This window comes from Entelurus aequoreus, linkage group LG20 (genome assembly GCF_033978785.1).
Source record: "Entelurus aequoreus isolate RoL-2023_Sb linkage group LG20, RoL_Eaeq_v1.1, whole genome shotgun sequence".
NCBI classification, from domain to species: domain Eukaryota; kingdom Metazoa; phylum Chordata; class Actinopteri; order Syngnathiformes; family Syngnathidae; genus Entelurus; species Entelurus aequoreus.
Window position 1 is genome coordinate 36,198,963 of NC_084750.1, and position 19,905 is coordinate 36,218,867.

The 19,905-nt window shown below is 38.4% G+C and overlaps 1 protein-coding gene across 2 annotated transcripts in view; it reads right to left on the reverse strand.

Moving 5' to 3' along the window:
• The window catches only part of rbms3 (RNA binding motif, single stranded interacting protein), a 589,803-nt gene that overhangs the window by 543,536 nt on the left and 26,362 nt on the right, over positions 1-19,905 (reverse strand). For both annotated transcript variants that reach the window (XM_062030027.1, XM_062030026.1), the window contains exon 2: positions 3,523-3,581. In XM_062030027.1, coding sequence (XP_061886011.1) covers positions 3,523-3,581 — 59 coding nt within the window. The remainder of the gene's footprint in view (positions 1-3,522; positions 3,582-19,905) is intronic.

Below are 19,905 nucleotides of genomic sequence, written 5' to 3' on the forward strand. Positions count from 1 at the left end.
ATCTGTTCAGTATTTTAACATAAAAGTGTTTGATTGTGAGGCATTAAAAGCCACAAAATGCAACGGGTCCATCAGACCCACAAACGCTGGCTGAGTAACAACAATATGAACGTTGCACAGAAAATTTATCTGCCAGTTTCTGCATCCCACAGGGATTCTTCTTTTGTGTTTCTGCACCTGCGGTTCCCACACAAGGTTGCAACATTGTTTGTCAACACTGTCTGCTCTCATTTTCTCGCACATTTGACCCTCTGATGTTCTGTGTACCTACACTCTGTCCTCCTCCTGTCTAGGCCTGCTGTGTGTGTGTGTGTGTGTGTGTGTGTGTGTGTGTGTGTGTGTGTGTGTGTGTGTGTGTGTGTGTGTGTGTGTGTGTGTGTTGTACACATAACATACATTTCCACACTTCTATTAGCCCCGGGTCCAGTAGACCCGGACATCTTATATGTAATAGAAATGTGTAGGGGGGGTGTATGGTGTGTGGTCATTAAATATGAATTCTGATATATGTTCTTCACAGAAAATGAGCCAAAGTCAGTGAGTCTCAGTTTGAAAAATGAATTAATTGTATCATTTTTATTTTAATAAAAAATTAAAACAGGTCCCACAGACCCGAACACCACACAAGGGTTAAGTCGACACTACACTGAACAAAAACATAAACGCAACAATTTTGTTTTTGCTCCTATTTTTCATAAGTTGAACTCAAAGATCTAAAACTTTTACTATGGACACAAAATACTGATGGAAGCAGATCAGAATCATATCCATATTTAAGTGTTACTTCTTTCTAAAACTCCTATAGTCATATTTACATCAGTTAATGTCTCGTGTGGTACAAAGTGCTTGGATTCGAGTGTCCTTGAGTAGACAGGCAGAGCACTGTTGAGACTGCCATAACATTCCTTAGATAAGGAGCACAGGGCAGTGCTGAGCTTGGGGGGACAGGAGGTGGAGGGAAGACCGATCTGGACCGGGCTGGGGAACGCTGGTGTGCTGGATTGGTCTCAGGTTTGTCCTCTAAGCTTGGAGAATAAACCACAAAATACTAACTTCTGCCTGGTGATTGAATATAAACAACAGCATATTGCCATAAAAAGAATCTGGGAGAGACTAGCAATTTGAATTCCCCATTGGAGGAATGCTGGTCAACGCAACAATACCCATTCCTCCCAAATATTGTCCATACATCTGTGTTAGTGAGCATTTCGTCTTTGTCACGATAATCCATCTCACCCCACAGGTGTGGCATATCAAAATTCTGATTAAACAGCATGATTATTGCATAGACTGTAGAATCTGTTCTCCATTATGGCAGTGAATACTGGACCCTGAAGACAACCCTGCAGAAGTCTCTACACCGGAATGCTACGTGTAGTGCTCAACATCAGCAAGAGTACACATGTTACCAACGACAATCTGTATGCTGCAATACACAGGGTGAGCGACAACATAGCAGCCGGGAGACCGAGACTAGCAGGACACTGCCAAAGACACCAGGAGCTGCCAGCCAGCAAACTGGTACTGTGGGAGCCAACACATGGGCACCGGTCACAAGGACGTCCCACTGTAATATATGTGGATGTACTCAAGCATGATGCGGGAGCACAAAGCACCAACGAGCTGGCCAGATGTATGGAGAACTGGGATGACTGGAGACAACGTGAAGGCTCGTCTAAGGACAACCTAGAGAGTGCCTTACGCTGCCTATAAGAAAAGGCCACTCTGAAGTGTGCAGATTTGTTACACAGCGCAATGCCACAGATGACGCAATTTTGGAGGGAGCGTGCAGTCGGTTCCAAATCTTTGGTCCCCTGCATACAACACTTCGAGCGGTACAAGCCAGTAGACAATGTTTACCTGATATCAGATCTAAGTTACGAGTGTTGTGGGCATGCTGGGGATGGTAGATAGGAACCAAGCTACACCATTAGACTGTACAACTCCTCTCTGGGGGGGAGGAGGGGGGGTACTAGGATGACAGGGGATTCAAAACAACAACAACATTTTTAAATTCGATCTCAATTTGTACACTGCTGCTGGAATTTTAATTTTCCTGAGGGAACTCTCCTGAAGGAATCAATAAAGTACTATCTATCTATCTATCTATCTATCTATCTATCTATCTATCTACATCTAGCAACTTTGCACAGCCATTAAAGCGGAGTGGACCAACTTTCCACAGACCACAACCAACAACCTGGTCAACTTTATGCGAAGGAGATGTGTGAATGGTGGTCATATCAGATACTGATTGCTTTTCTGCCCCCCCCCCCCCCCCCTGTGCAATATTAATGCTGTTTAATCAACATCTTGATATGCCACACCTCTGAGGTGGGATGGATTATCTTGGCAAAGAAGAAATGCTCACTAACACAGATTTAGACATATTTGTGAACTATATTTGAGAGGAATAGGTAGTTTGTGTATCTAGTAAAAGTTTTAGATATTTGAGTTCAACTCATGAAAAATGGGAGCAAAAACAAAAGTGTTGAGTTTATATTTTAGTTGAGTATTGTAAAAGCAGCTTTCAAAATAGAATCAAAGAGGCCCACCACATCCTTTTTGTTTTTGACAGTACAGGCCAAAAGTTTGGACACACCTCCTCATTCGATGCTTTTTCTTTATTTTCATGACTATTTACATTGTAGATATAAACATGTTTTAGATTCTAGTTTCTTCAAAATAGCCACCCTTTGCTCTGATTACTTTGCACACTCTTGGCATTCTCTCAATGAGCTTCAAGCACACCTATGAAGTGAAAACCATTTCAGGTACCTCTTGAAGCTCATCGAGAGAATGCCAAGAGTGTGCAAAGCGGTAATCAGAGCAAAGGGTGGCTATTTTGAAGAAACTAGAATACAAAACATGTTTTCAGTTATTTCACCTTTTTTTGTTAAGTACATAACTCCACATGTGTTCATTTATAGTTTTGATGCCTTCAGGACAATCTACAATTGTCAATAGTCATGAAAATAAAGAAAAAACATTGAATTAGGAGAAGGTGTGTCCAAACTTTTGGCTTGTACTGTACCTTAAAACAGGTAACTGGCCCATTTCTACCGCTGACATGTGGCAGTGTTGTTTTGGTGCTAAAAGTATTTCGACCCTTTTCGGCCCAAAGTTGCAGTTCAAAAATTTGGTGTATCACAAATTGTGTTTTTGAAAGAATTGCCTGCAAGCAGATTTCAGTTTCCATGCTAATCTGTAAAAATCATTCACAAAAGCTCAGCAGTTTTAGGTTTGTTTCTCCTTACTAAATCGAAACAGGAGGTACTAGCCGTGATTATTGCACCTCTCGTACTTATGGAAGGAATTTTGTGAAAGTGATTCTAAAGCGTCGGTTGAACTCTATTCTATACAAAAAGGTATACAAATGTTAAATTAACTTGACCAAACTAAATTAAAAATATATGTTCCTATCACATGGTTATCAATTTGCTATTTGTGTTAAACATTGTTCTTGACAACAGAGGCCAAGGTGAATGAGAAATGATTGATGTACAAGACCAAGTAACCTACCTTTGCACTGGTTGGTGTTCTTATCCAGAATGGCCTTTGTTGAAACTATCTTTCCATACCTGTAAAGACAGAAAAAAAAATCACTTCTTTTTTTACCTAGAATCAAGGGTTTTAAACCTACTAAATGATATAAAAGGTATCGCCATGACATGTACTTATGCGTAACCTAAAAGAACAGAATCACAAATACACATTAGTGATATAATAAACAAGGAGTGTACAAACTTTTTCCACTAAAAGATGCACACTAAATTATTAAACCATATGGTGGCCGTTTTGATTTTTTTTTTCCATTTATAAAACCAATACAACATGAACCTTTAATACAATATAAAAGTTTAACCTTTAGAGCTCTTTTCAAGTTTTGTCCCAGGGACCTGGAAGGGTCTCAGTCATAAACAATGTTAAAAATAAGTCATATATATTAAATGTCTAGATCAACTTCAGGTAAATTTGACGATACAAAGTCATTTTTTTAAAGTGTTTGTTTTACAGCATTCTTGTCAAAATCTTGTTTTTTGTGGCAAAAACTAAAAATATTCAATATTTCCCCCCCAAAGGGTTTTCAAAGTGAAATATTTGATGTGAAGTAATCGGAGCCTTAAACAGCTCAATAATCCATAACATTGCTTTTAATAATTTTTATTTTTTGAGTAATGAGTTAAAAAAAAAAATCCCACTTAAATTCTTGAGGAATCAAAATGGCCCCATTGTTAAAACATAAGTCATACCCTGTTTTTACTTTCAACGTTTAAATCTCGAGATCAACTTCAAATCCATCCATATTGTAAGTTGGGGTTTTTTTGGATCTTTGTTTTATTTTATGCCTTTTTTGTTAAAACAAAAAACATTGTTTTTGTGGTAAACACACAAATAGCAATCATTTCCTAAAAAAAATATTTTTCAAAGTGGATTTTTTAATGTGAAGTAATTGAAGCCTTTAATAAGTCAATAATTTAGAACATAGATATTCAATACTCAATATTGACAGTTTTAAAGAAAACAAATTGCCTACATGGCAGTTTTGTTTTTTTAAAGTCAACATTGCAACTTTGTTTCACCCATTTTCTTTTGTATTCAACTTTTAATGTTGTTTTTTTTCTAAATAGTATTTTTAGAATGTGTTGATGGCCGTTAAAACACCACCTGCGAGCTGAAAAGCAAACCCAAAATTAAAAAAAGTACTATGAAATGAATGAAACAGGCTTGTAGGGATGAAATAGCCTCTGTGTTTTTTCCCCATCCATCCATCCATCGCATGGCAAAGTTGGGGGAGTGGCCGTGCCAGCAACCTGAGGGTTCCTGGTTCGATCCCCAGCTTCTACCAACCTAGTCACGTCCGTTGTGTCTTTAAACAAGACATTTCACCCTTGCTCCTGATGGGTCGTGGTTAGGTTAGGGCCTTGCATAGCAGCTCCTACCATCAGTGTGTGAATGTGTGTGAATGGGTGAATGTTTGACAACATGGTTTTGCTCGGTAAATTAAAGTATAATAAAATATGTTTTATGTCATATATATATATATATATATATATATATATATATATATATATATATATATATATATATATATATATATATATATAGTCGAGGTTACTGTGGTTTATCCGTTATACAGTGCTTTTTCCTGACCTACTTCATTCCTACAAGCCTGTTTCGCAGGTTTCCCTGCTCCCCTGAAGAGCAGGGAAACCTGCGAAACAGGCTTGTAGGGATGAAATAGCCTCTGTGTTTTATTTTTCTCCATCCATCCATCCATCCATCCATCGCGTGGCAAAGTTGGGAGAGTGGCTGTGCCAGCAAACTGAGGGTTCCTGGTTCGATCCCCAGCTTCTACCAACCTAGTCACGTCCGTTGTGTCCTTGAGCAAGACACGTCACCCTTGCTCCTGATGGGTCGTGATTAGGTTAGGGCCTTGCATGGCAGCTCCCGCCATCAGTGTGTGAATGTGTGTGTGAATGTGTGAATGTGGAAACAGTGTCAAAGCGCTTTGAGTACCTTGAAGGTAGAAAAGCGCTATACACGTATAACCCATTTTACCATTTTTTTATTCATTTGACCAGCAGGTTCTTGTGCGGAAGCGTGTATTGAAGCTTCGAGAAATTCACAAACCAGTTGGCTCAAGCGGTTCAATGCCTCATGAGGCTTCATTTGACCAATACAAAAATAAACAAAAAAGGAGGTGCTCTAGTGATGGGTCCGGCAACACCGATGCATCGGCGCATGCGTCAAGCTCATAGAGCGAAACCCTGTGTCGGTTCGCATACCGCTTTCAGAAAGTCACGTGACCGATAAGTGAACTGTGTCGCACTGACGCCTCCTCTGTGCCCTGTGAGCGGGTCTTTTCTACAGCCAGAGAAATAACTAAGAAGAGAAATCTTCTAAAATTTAATACGTTAGAAAAACTGTTTTTTTTAAATAAAAATGTATAAAAAAATTTTAAAAAAAATTTCCCAGTCCACAAGCATCCTCATTCACAACACGTTCTCTTAGATTTCCATGTTCACATTATTTATTGACTGTACCTAAAAAAGATAAAAATATATTTTTATTTAAATGAAGATATGAAATAATCCTAAATGAAATACAATGACTTGGTTTATATTATTGTATATACTAGGTCATAAAATCAGTGTCAGTTGAGTCGGTCCATAGGTTGCCTGTAGGGATTTTTAATGTCCAGCAGATGTCAGTATTTAGTGACACAGTACCGAGACAGTATCAATACAGTTTTGAAATGTGTCGAAACGCTTCATGACGCCTCATCAACCCATTCACTAAGGTGCTCAAAAGTAGTGGCACAATGAAAAAAAATGCAAAAAGGCAAAAAACCACAGAGGTGCTTGATAATGCACACAGGAATATTTATGCCAAAAAGTCCAAGAAGTACCAAAATGCAAAAATACTAAACTGTGCAAGAATCAGAAACCAAAAAAACCTCACATTTGCCTTAGGAGAAAGCAGCAACTAGGAAAACAGCAGCATCTGCGACGAAGAAGCGATGACCCGACAACCAACTAAGCTATGAAACTTGCTAAAATAGTCCTCGGGGGATAATTAGTGGCAGGTGGAAAGCATAATCGCCAATCACCTGTAAGCAGGGGTGAAGCCAGGGCAAACTAACGCATACAGAAAAGGAAGTGGGAACAAAATAAGAACGTAAAACAGGAAGTAAACCCCAAAACACCCAAAAACTAAACAAGACATGACCTCAAATTGACTAGTCATGACATGAACGTCCAACAAACACTGTACAGTAGGTAAAAAGTTAAAGTTAAAGTAACAATGATTGTCACAAACACACACTAGGTGTGGCAAAATTATTCTCTGCATTTGACCCATCACCCTTGATCACCCCCTAGGAGGTGAGGGGAGCAGTGGGCAGCAGCGGTGGCCGCGCCCGTGAATCATTTTGGTGATTTAACCCCCAATTCCAACCCTTGATGCTGAGTGGTAATGGGTCCCATTTTTATAGTCTTTGGTAGTGTTGCAACTTTTCATGCCAACAAAGCAAGAATGCCTAATGGAAAATGTTTGAAAGTACAGTAATGCTCCACTTTTACACTTTACATTTCACCATGTACCAAATAAAATAGCTTCGAGGTCGGTAAGTGTCAGAATATTTGCATGTAAGTTATCACAAAACTTTGTGTTGCCATGAGTTCCCGGCGAGCAGACAAAAGCTGTCTTTGATCCTACCTATCAAAAGGCTTGTAAAACTCCACTGTGTACGATGGGAAGCGACATGAAGGTGTCAGTTTCTTTGATGTATTGTAATCCACAGAAATATATTGTCTTTACCTGAGATCTATAAAGCGGAGAGGAGGCAGGGCCTGACCTCCCTCCAGGACCCCGACTTAAACAAATTGAAAAATGTATTCGGGTGTTACCATTTAGTGGTCAATTGTACAGAATGTGTACTTCACTGTGCAACCTACTAATAAAAGTCTCAATCAATCAATCAAACCTCTTCTTTGAACTGTTTTACGACCTTTTCTTTGAACTGTTTACAACCTTTTCTTTGAACCGACCTTTTCTTTTAACTGTTTTGTGATAAGGGCGATGGCTGTTTACGACCCCCATCCCTTAGAAACAGCTGTTGCCATGTAATCAGGGAAAGTCCAAATAAAATCAATCAATCAATCAATGTTTATTTATATAGCCCTAAATCACAAGTGTCTCAAAGGGCTGCACAAGCCACAACGACATCCTCGGTACAGAGCCCACATAAGGGCAAGGAAAAACTCACCCCAGTGGGACGTCGATGTGAATGACTATGAGAAGCCTTGGAGAGGACCGCATATGTGGGTAACCCCCGCCCTCTAGGGGAGACCGAAAGCAATGGATGTCGAGTGGGTCTGACATAATATTGTGAAAGTCCAGTCCATAGTGGATCCAACATATCAGCGAAAGTCCAGTCCATAGTGGATCTAACATAATAGTGAGAGTCCAGTCCATAAAAGAGGAGGTGTACAATCTTCCGTCAGAGCGTGGTGGAGACTGGACAAGAGTACAGCCCAGACGTTTCTCCTAAATTGAGCCTAATTTAATTCTGTCTCTGTTTAATTCCTTGCTTCTTGTCTTGTTTAATAGATGTCAACAGTGTTTGAACCTGACAGTAAGCACAACCAAAATTATTCCGTACATTAGGCGCAACCGGGATAGAAGGTGCACTCTCGAGTTTTGAGAAAATGAATGGATTTTAAATGTGCCTTATAGTCCGAAAAATACGGTACTATACTGAGTATTACATCATTCGTTAAAAAAATAGGCATTTCAAAGGCACTAGTCATCACAAATGAGCTCTGAATCCTGAGTCACTGCCAACCCAAGCCGCGAAAAACAAATTGTGATCCTCAAAAAGCTACTCAAACATATAAAGGATTTCACATCAGTTTTTGCAAAAGACGGGTTTTCAGATCCCACAAGTATAGTCATTTAAAGTCGCAAACACATTCTGTGGGGAAGAAGCAGCGGTGCATCAAGCACATATTTCACCAGTGGGGGATAATTGTGCCATTTCTCAACGAGTGGCGGGCTCTATTTGACTCTATTTACTGCATGCTGCGGTGGTGTGGGTGGTATCCATGAACTGATGAGCTCCGAAAGGGAACAACTACCAGATCACACAAATTATGCATTAGTGCACACATACACACTAATCAATGGATTGTCACTCTTCAGCGGATAAACAGGCCCAATTGGTAATCGGGATATGCATCCTCCGTTGCAACGCCACAGGAAATACGTGTCATGTTTGTTCGCAGTGTGAAGCACATGACAATGAGTACGCAGCAATAAATGGTGTTGTTTTCTTGATCAGAGAACATGCGGTGATTGCAGAGTAACTGCAATTGTCAAGACTGAAATCAGAGAGGAATGACTGTTCAAACAAAGGATGTATTTATAGACTTGTTGTCCATTCATCCACAGGAACATTTGCGAGTAATCATGCAACTCTGGGTAATGAAACACTAAAAGAATGACAGGTTCAAGAGACGGTGGAGCAAAAAAAAATAATTGTAAAGTGTATAACAAAGCATATCTATTCACTAACATGGGAACTACAGCACTAATACACACTAATACAGAACTAACAAATATAACTGCCATTCCAAAACTCAACAATTGTTATTTTTCATAAGGTGGGTTAATATAATATTCAATCATATTTCCCACTATCTTGACTGGTCTCCCAGTTTCTGCCGCCGAAAAAGGATGGTATTGGCCTGGTGATTAGCGGTACCTGGTGTATATATATATATATATATATATATATATATATATATATATATATATATATATATATATATATATATATACACACACATATATACACACACACACACATATACACACACACACATATACACACACACACATATACACACACACACACATATATATATATATATATATATATATATATATATATATATATATATATATATATATATATATATATATATATATATATATATATATATATATATATAGAGGGAGGTCTGGGCTTCCCTGCTTAGGCTGCTGCCCCCACGACCCGACCTCGGATAAGCGGAGGAAGATGGATGGATATATATATATATATATATATATATATATATATATATATATATATATATATATATATATATATATATATATATATATATATATATATATATATATATATGCGTATATATATATATAGTTTTTTTAAGTTTTCACTCTCCCCCTTATTGAATATTTAGAGATGGTGCATCACTTTTTTTCAAATGCACGCCACAAGGATACAACACTGAAATGAAAAGGCAAGTGGAAGGAAGCAGCGTCTCCTTCAGGCATGTGATTTTTCCGTCTATAGTCAGAAATCCGTCTTTTTTATCTCTGTAAAAATATACCAAAATATTTACCATTTTTCTTTGTTTTTTCCGATTTACAATGTGTGTTAAAGTCTTGATCCGTCTCTTTTCCATACCTGCCAACAACTACGGTTTTCCAGTAATGAGTACAGTTTTTGATAATCCATTGCAGTGGTAAAAACTATGGTTTTCCATTAAAAAGGATTAACTTAAAAATCGAAGCTTAACTACATTTCCCAGTAGCTTGACAGTATCTTCGCTACTTTTTAAAACAAGTAGCGATTTCCGTAGATTAGCTATTTTTAGACCCATGTAGTGGTTAGCTAAGTTACATGCTACAAAAGAAGAGAAGGAGAAGGGGGCAAAATATAGAGGAAATATCAATGATGATTGGTTGGTTTATTTATAAGAAAAATCCATGATTGGTTGGTTAGTTTACTATGATGAGTCACGATTGGTTCAGATTAGGGCAAAACATTACTGACGGGCCAATCAGGCAAGATAGGGCGGGTCATCGAACCAGGAAGGGAAATCACAACAGACATCCCAAATGATGAGGAGAAAGTCGGAGAAGAGAAAAGAGAATATTCAAGCGGGCGATTTATATATTTAAAAAAAAACTAGTGGAAGATGGCAGAGGGATTCTCTTCCTTAGATTTTTCTTTTAGCGATGTAGACAACGTCCAGGAAACCCACAATGCGTCTACTTGGCCACATTTGGACAAATGTATGCGCCTGGATAAAACATTCATTTGAGTTGTTTACCAGGTAAGCCCAAATCAAAACTGCTCTCGACAAGGAAGAAGTGGAATACACATTTAAGAACACACATGATTGTGGCAGATGTGATGACTTTTGCTACAGTATAACCTGTCTACATGCTAACATTTGGAACAAGACAGTAGCTGACATTCTGTTCATTATTTATACTGTTTATATTTTGACATTGAATAGTTGAATCATTTTGAAACAAAAACAACATTACTGCAAGATATTTGTTGTTTCATGCTATAAATCACAAATGACTATTCAGATAAAGAAAGTTAGCTAATAGAATAAACATTGTTTGTACTCCTTATGATTTTTTGCATTTGGAGTAGTTAGAAGTGGAGAGGGATTCGAAGAGACATAAATTGGCTATAAAATCCAAGGCAGAATCCACTAAAGCAGAAACAAAAAGGAAAATGCAAGCTGCTCAGAAATTTGCCAGGAAGGCTCATCATGTCAGAGCCAACAAAACAAAAATGCCAAAGTAATGTGTGAATGAACCAAAGTAATGTGTAAATAATGTAAATAACTAGATGAACCACCTGTGGCTGTGAAGTGAACACTAGTAAGGTTGTAAATAGTGTAAATAGAGTAGGCTAACCCATGTGGTTCCTGTGGATGTGAACACAAATTAAATATAATACATCAATAATGTTATACAAAGCACATTTTTGCCGCCTAATTTACAATGTTGTTTTATAAGTTATTGTTACAGTGTAATAATTATTGTTACCTGTGGTAATGCCACCATGATATAACATTTGTATTATAATCCTTAAACAAAGTAAGAGTGAAACTCAATGTATTAATCACCGAATTGAGAACTGGGGGTGGGATCAAATAAATTATCTTCTTCCCACTCCCTTTCAGGCAAAACTGGATCAGCATGCTTACATACTGTGCATTACTTTTTGCATTATATTAATTTATATTATTAAGTGTTGTCTACATTGTACTTTTTTTTTTAATGTCATTGCCTGAAATAAATGAATACATGAAAAAAATAATAATGAAGTTGTAATTACTGTAGTGACTAAATAACTTAGTGACTGAAACAGACAGTCATTAATTTGGATGAATGGGGTATGTATTAGAGATGTCCGATAATATCGGACTGCCGATATTATCGGCCGATAAATGCTTTAAAATGTAATATCGGAAATTATCGGTATCGGTTTCAAAAAGTAAAATGTATGACTTTTTAAAACGCCGCTGACTGAGTGGTACACGGACGTAGGGAGAAGTACAGAGCAGTTGCGTCTCCCAGTTATACTTGCCAACCCTCCCGATTTTCCCGGAAGACTCACGAATTTCAGTGCCCCTCCCGAAAATCTCCCGGGGCAACCATTCTCCCGAATTTCTCCCGATTTCCACACAGACAACAATATTGGGGGCGCGCCTTAAAGGCACTGCCTTTGCGTGCCGGCCCAGTCACATAATATCTACGGCTTTTCACACACACACAAGTGAATGCAAGGCATACTTGGTCAACAGCCATACAGGTCACACTGAGTGTGGCCGTATAAACAACTTTAAAACTGTTACAAATATGCGCCACACTGTGAACCCACACCAAACAAGAATGACAAACACATTTCGGGAAAACATCCGCTCCGTAACACAACATAAACACAACAGAAAAAATACCCAGAACCCCTTGCAACACTAACTCTTCCGGGACGCTACAATATACCTTGTTACATTGTTTAATGCATCCAGCAGGGCATCACATCAAAATTAGGCATAATAATGTGTTAATTCCACGACTGTATATATCGGTATCGGTTGATATCAGAATCGGTAATTAAGAGTTGGACAATATCGGAATATCGGCAAAAAAGCCATTATTGGACATCTCTAGTATGTATTTATGTCAACGCTGTTGATCATTTTTCAATTCTTTAAACACTAAAACATCTTTAAATGGTGCTTTTTTTCGTGCTAATTTTTGCATGTTCAATTGCCGAAAAACCAGGAGCTTCGGGGGGCACCTGCGGCCCCCAGGCCCTCCACTTATTTCGAGTCTTTGTCATTAAGTTCAATTCACGTGGCTCCTCCTTGCGCGTAATGGAGACATGGAGGTGAACGCGTGATGTGCATGGAAGTGGTGTTGTGCGGCTGGAGACAACCCCGCGAGCGCCTCCTTGGCCTCGGTGCCAGGCAGGCCTGAGGGAAGCTTTGATGTGACAGGGAGCGTCCCTGTGAAGCGCAGGTTTAACACTGTGGTGCTGTTGCCGGGATGCGGGGCCTGTCTCGACTAATCCCATCCTATCACTCTCACAGCCGCTTATCTCCGACTCTGCTGCCCCCCCTCCTCATCCATCTTTTCCCATCTCTGGCTTCTGCCTCTCTGTCTCTCTCCTATTATATCTCTCACATCTCCAGTATAATCCTTCTTTTCTTTCCTTTTGTCCACTGGCAACCCCATCCATGTCCATCTTTGTGATGCCGTACCGGAGCCCCCACCAGCATGGCGCTTCCCGTATTTGTCTGACAGCCGTCTCGATGTTTCACAACACAACTTGAGCTTAAAGTTCACACATTATGTGGCGGGTGTCCAGCATGAAAATAGACCGCGTATATTCCATTCCTACCAACAGGAGTGGATCTGTTTATCAATTTAGAGTGCCGGGGGGCCTCATGTAACAACAGACTTCCTATTAAAAATGGATATACGTTTAAATCCTGAAGTACACTAGTAAAATTGAGATGTATTAAAGTGTTGGCACATCTCATTTTTTTATATTACAATCGACTTGACTGGTGGTTTTTTACATTACAATCGACTTGACTGGTGTGCGAGGCTTGGGAAGCCCAGACCCCGCCCCCTAATAAATAGGTCAATAAATATTGAAAGTAGCCATATGCACGTTGTGGCCGATCACAAGCCAGTAGGGGGCGCTCGTTTCTCGTGTTTGGAGCGAACCGCTGTGTGCGTCGGGAACAGCTGACAGGCTGAAATTAGCCAGAAATGGTCGGGCATCAGGGAAAAGGTGAGGAAGAAGATGGATGTGCATCGACAAAACAAACAAGCGTTTGAAAAGATTGTTGCTGAGTCGCTACAGCTGGCTAGCCGGCGTCCATCCATATATATACTATATATATATATATACTACCGTTCAAAAGTTTGGGGTCACCCAAACTATTTTGTGGAATAGCCTTCATTTCTAAGAACAAGAATAGACTGTTGAGTTTCAGATGAAAGTTCTCTTTTTCTGGCCATTTTGAGCGTTTAATTGACCCCACAAATGTGATGCTCCAGAAACTCAATCTGCTCAAAGGAAGGTCAGTTTTGTAGCTTCTGTAACGAGCTAAACTGTTTTCAGATGTGTGAACATGATTGCACAAGGGTTTTCTAATCATCAATTAGCCTTCTGAGCCAATGAGCAAACACATTGTACCATTAGAACACTGGAGTGATAGTTGCTGGAAATGGGCCTCTATACACCTATGTAGATATTGCACCAAAAACCAGACATTTGCAGCTAGAATAGTCATTTACCACATTAGCAATGTATAGAGTGTATTTCTTTAAAGTTAAGACTAGTTTAAAGTTATCTTCATTGAAAAGTACAGTGCTTTCCCTTCAAAAATAAGGACATTTCAATGTGACCCCAAACTTTTGAACGGTAGTATATATATATATATATATATATATATATATATATATATATATATATATATATATATATATATATATATATATATATATATATATATATACACACACACAGCTGTGGTCAAAAGTTTACATACACTTGTAAAGAACATAATGTCATGGCTGAAGTTTGGTTCTTTTATGAATTTATTATGGGTCTACTGAAAATGTGACCAAATCTGCTTGGTCAAAAGTATACATACAGCAATGTTAATATTTGGTTACATGTCCCTTGGCAAGTTTCACTGCAATAAGGCGCTTTTGGTAGCCATCCACAAGCTTCTGGCAAGCTTCTGGTTGAATTTTGGACCACTCTTCTTGACAAAATCGATGCAGTTCAGCTAAATTTGTTGGTTTTCTGACATGGACTTGTTTCTTCAGCATTGTCCACACGTTTAAGTCAGGACTTTGGGAAGGCCTGCTTTAGCCATTCCTTTACCACTTTTGACATGTGTTAGGGGTCATTGTCCTGTTGGAACACCCAACTGCGCCCAAGACCCAATCTCCGGGCTGATGATTTTAGGTTGTCCTGAAGAATTTGGAGGTAATCCTCCCATTTACTCTCTGTGAAGCACCAGTTCCATTGGCAGCAAAACAGGCCCAGAGCATAATACTACCACCACCATGCTTGACGGTAGGGTGGTGTTCCTGGGATTAAAGGCCTCACCTTTTCTCCTCCAAACATATTGCTGGGATAATGATAAGTGTGATAGTTTTGGACGCACGCTTCCTGTCTCTCTTTTAATGTGCACCAAATTAGAACGTTTCCCGTACCGAAATTCAAAAACGAATACAACTACCGTGCCACCCCTAAGTGCGACTATTTCCTAAACACTATCCCGCATCCTAAAATAATGTAAGTTAGAGAGGCAAAATGTTTTCTAAGAGAATCTGAACAGTCCCGTTGCGATCGATTCAATGCCCTGATAAGAGAGGCGTCATTACATGTTTCAAGAGTGAAATTAATCGCAGTTGATCAAGGGAAACATTCTCAGAAACAACTCCGAAAATAATCTGTTTGTCAGCAATGCATTTAGTTTGTCTTAAAAAACTAATAGCAAAAACACAATTTCTACTACCTGTGTGTGCATGTGTGTCTGGACTATGAACAGACTTCAAGCGTAGTCAAGAATATCTTTGCGTTCACATGTAGTTAAACAGAACCGGGGCAGCTGTGATTACCGGGCAGCAAGTGTCAACATTGGAGCTTTGAGAGTCATTAGGAATAATCTGACTCTGTTGAGTAGTCAGGTCTCACTGCCATAAAAACAGGTGGTCCCAGGGTCACAACACGCTTCACTTCCCCCCTGTTTAGCATACTTCATGCATTACTCGTCCAAGCATCTCTGCCAACACACACGGGAGAGGTTATCTGGGCAATTGGTGGTCATTAGCCCTTGATTTGGCTTGCCGAGTCCTTTTGATCAGGCGCTGCCATGGCGGCAAAAGCCATCGTGATTGAGGGTAGAGTTGTAGATCTGAAATACTGTGGGAGGGGCAGAGCGGTGGGTGGGAGGAAAAGTTGTAATGTTTGGCAAAGTTCCTACTCACGCAATGTTCGGACTGAAAAAAATATCTTCCTATCTACTTTTCAACCTTTAACCCTCTAACAACCTGATTAAATCTATAGGATAGGTTTAAATATCTCAGCCAAGACTGCAACTAAGAAAACATCACTTTGTTACTGGTCTGTTTTACCCTGATTAGTTTTAGAGCTGCTTCGTATTCAATGGACGAGTTGTACCTTTTGGCTGCAAAGATCTTGGACCAAACGAATATCAAGCTTTGGTTTGGCCCGGTTTCTCAACCTGGCTGGTTAGGCCGAGGATTTTTTCTCACAGAAGCAGCTCCTTGATCTGACTATTCATCGAATCATAGCCAGGGAAATGAAACAGACTCTTGCTATTTGGCTGTACACCCACAAAATCCCTCTCTTCATTTATTCGGATTGTTTTTAGACCAATATATCAGACTGATAGCTGTAAAGCACTCAATCCATCCGAATAAAACAAAGATTAAGCACACACCAAATCTATTTAATTACTTGTTCAAACAGAAATAGTTAAGTAATGCTTGTCATTGTGAGATTGTGGGTGTCTTGCAGTTTTAGTTTACTTTCAACACTTGATTTAATACACGAGCAATTCCATCAAAAAACAATCTGAACCATTTAAAATACCGTATTTTCTGGACCATAGGGCGCACCAGATTATAATGCGCATTAAAGGGGTCATCCATACATCCTTCCATTTTCTACCGCTTGTCCCTTTTGGGGTCGCGGGGGGTGATATTACGATGTTTTTCTAAATTGAAAACACTTCCTTGTGGTCTACCTGTGGTTCTTTGGTCAAAATGTTGCATAGATTATGTTTTACAGATCATCTTAAAATTGCTTTCTGAAAGCAAAGAGAGAATACCTATGACCTCAGAGGTTCAGCTGTCTTCCAGAAAGCTAAGATAAGAACAAGCTTAAAAAGTAGATGTGTTTCTGTCAGGGGGGTTCAACTGTGGAACAGCTTGGATGATTCCTTAAAATGTTCCAGTTCCATTCACACATTTAAAAAACACTTTAAGACTAATGTCTTGAAAAAATATATCACTCTTGAATCAACACAGTATTTAATACTATGATCAATGTTAATTCAAATACTAAATGTGGGATATAAATAATAATGGAAGTATAATTGTTTGTATATAGTATATAAATTGGTACAAAGGTTTAACACGTGTACAAGGATATTTCACATGCCTTTACTGTGTATATAATTGAACTGTGTTGATGTTATGTATAATTTGTATTTATAATATGTTGTACAAAGGACATTTAATAATTTTCGGAAGTTCATTTTGTACTTGACATTGTTTATAGGGTTAGGCGCAGTAAGTGCTCAACTTCAGCCTAAACCCTTTCGGTCTGCAACATTTTCATTTTCAATTTATGAATGTACAACTGTTTGTTTATTTTGTTGACGATTGACCGAAGAATGATAAACCATATAAAAAAGTCGCTTCAGGATGCGCCGATTTGTGGGCGGTCTTATTTACGTGGCTCACTTTCGACAGCGTCTTCTCTTCGTCATCTTTGTTTGTTGTGTGCAAGGACGGGAGTGGAAGAAGTGTCAAAAGATGGAGCTATCTGTTTTAATGACAATCAGACTTTATTTAAATCAATAACGGAGCAGCATCTCCACATCCGTGGTTCACTAGTGCAACAACAACGCCGGAAATGTGTCCCGTGAAAAAAAGTCCGACCGGAACTCTCTAATAACTAAAGTTCCGTGGGTGAATAATGTAAACTCACTACAAAGGTAGTTTTTAGCGCTTCTATAGCGAGATATAAGGTCAAACTTCACACTACTTTATATTAGAAATGGCAACAGCTGAGGATGAATGTCAAAAAACAAGAAGATAGAGAAAAAGAAGAAGCTTATCGACTATGGTGTTGCCACGGACTACAGTGGCGGACGTGCGCACATTTTCAGAACTTGTGCAGATCCCAAATACAGATCGGCAGGTACGAGAAGGTAAGAAAAGTTGGTTTTGCATAATACTGCGAAACAAAACGCCAGATAATATGTCTGCTAATGGGTGCCATTTTGCGGTCCTTATACACACACCATAGCAATACTTGTATCTCTGACTACGGTTGCCGTAATGGGCCGACAATCCATCAAGCGGTGCAGGCTTCAAAGTCATACTAAAACATCTTGACAGATTTCTGAGTGCCGTGTGTAATGTTCTTTATTTTCAATGGAACATTTATTTATTATTTGCGGATGATACAACAGCGTTTTGTTCAGGAGAGAACACACAGGAGATAATACAAATAATAACAGAAGAAATTAACAAATTAAAAAGATGGTTTGACAAAAACAGACTATCGTTGAATCTTAGTAAAACTAAAATAATGCTATTTGGTAACAGTAGAAGAGAACGTCAAACACAAATACAAATAGACGGAATAGAAATTGAAAGAGTAAATGAAACCAAATTTCTAGGTATAATGATTGATGATAAATTGAACTGGAAATCTCACGTAAAAAATATACAACATAAAGTAGCAAGAAACACGTCAATAATGAATAAAGCAAAACATGTTCTAGACAAAAAATCACTTAATAGTCTATACTGCTCACTAGTGTTACCATATCTGAGCTACTGTGTAGAAATATGGGGAAATAATTACAAAAGTACACTTCATTCATTAACGGTGTTACAAAAAAGATCAGTTAGAATAATACATAATGTTGGATATAGAGAACATACAAATCCTTTATTTATTGAATCAAAGATACTGAAATTCCACGACATAGTGAATTTGCAAACAGCTAACATTATGCACAAAGCAAACTATAACCTGCTACCCAAGAATATACAACAATTCTTCTCAACAAAAGAGGAGAAATATAATCTTAGAGAAAAATGTAATTTAAAACATTTGTACGCAAGTACAACACTTAAGACCTTCAGTATATCAGTATGTGGAATTAAATTATGGAATGGATTAAGCAAAGCAATCAAACAATGTACTAATATGATCCACTTCAAGAAACTCTTCAAACTCAAAGTGTTTACAAAGTACAAAGAAGAAGAACCATGACAAACATTTTCAATTTATTTCATCCATTCATTCATTCATTCTTAAAGTAATCTTACTTATCTCATCATGTGAAATATGACTTTCTTCACCAATTATTATTATTAAATTCTTACTATTATTTATTTATTTATTTTTATTGTGATTACATATGGAGTTTATTGTGAAAAAATTGAGAACAGGAAGTGAATAAAAAAAGTTTCAGCAACTGTTATGTAAAGAAAAGGGGTAGTATTAAATAAGCTCTGCTTCTTCCTACTCCTTTTCGAACATGTTGAAAAGAGAAACTGGAAATTGTGATGTATCATGTTGTATGCTTGCATGTTCGAAATAAACTCAAACTCAACTCAACTCAAAGTTTTGGTGCTGCTCACTGGCATCATATTGCAGTCTACATGTATTTCTTATGTGTGACTACCATCTACTGGTCACACTTATAATCGAGGTCGGTAAGCCCCACCAGAATGATTCCGTACATTAGGCGCACAGGGTTATAAGGCGCAATGTCGATTTTTGAGAAAATGAAACGATTTTAAGTGTGCCTTATAGTCCGAAAAATACGGTATTCAACAAATTATTCTATGAACATTTCTTGGGAACATAAAAGTCTCATGTGGAGAACCATATTTGCCTTTGTGTGTCTGACTAAACTGATTAACACCAGTGTCCGCAATCTTCAGCACGTTCTCTGAAATTAAGAAAAAACATAAACCACTATATACAACATTGATACAATGTTTGTTAGCAAAACACAACACAGTTCCGGTTTACATACAGACATTGTACAGCTGGTAGTGTCCTATCATCAGCACAAAATGCTTTGCCTTACTGCATCAACCAATACTAAGAATAATGGAAAAGCCAAATGAACTCACTGAAGAGCTACGAAGGAAAAATATCGATTTACACAAGTTGAGAAAGTCTTTTGGAGCAGTTTTAGAACAAGCACATATTCCAAGATCATCAGCTCGAACAACTCTACATACGTTGGATGTGTCACCATTTTGCCAAGGTCTGCA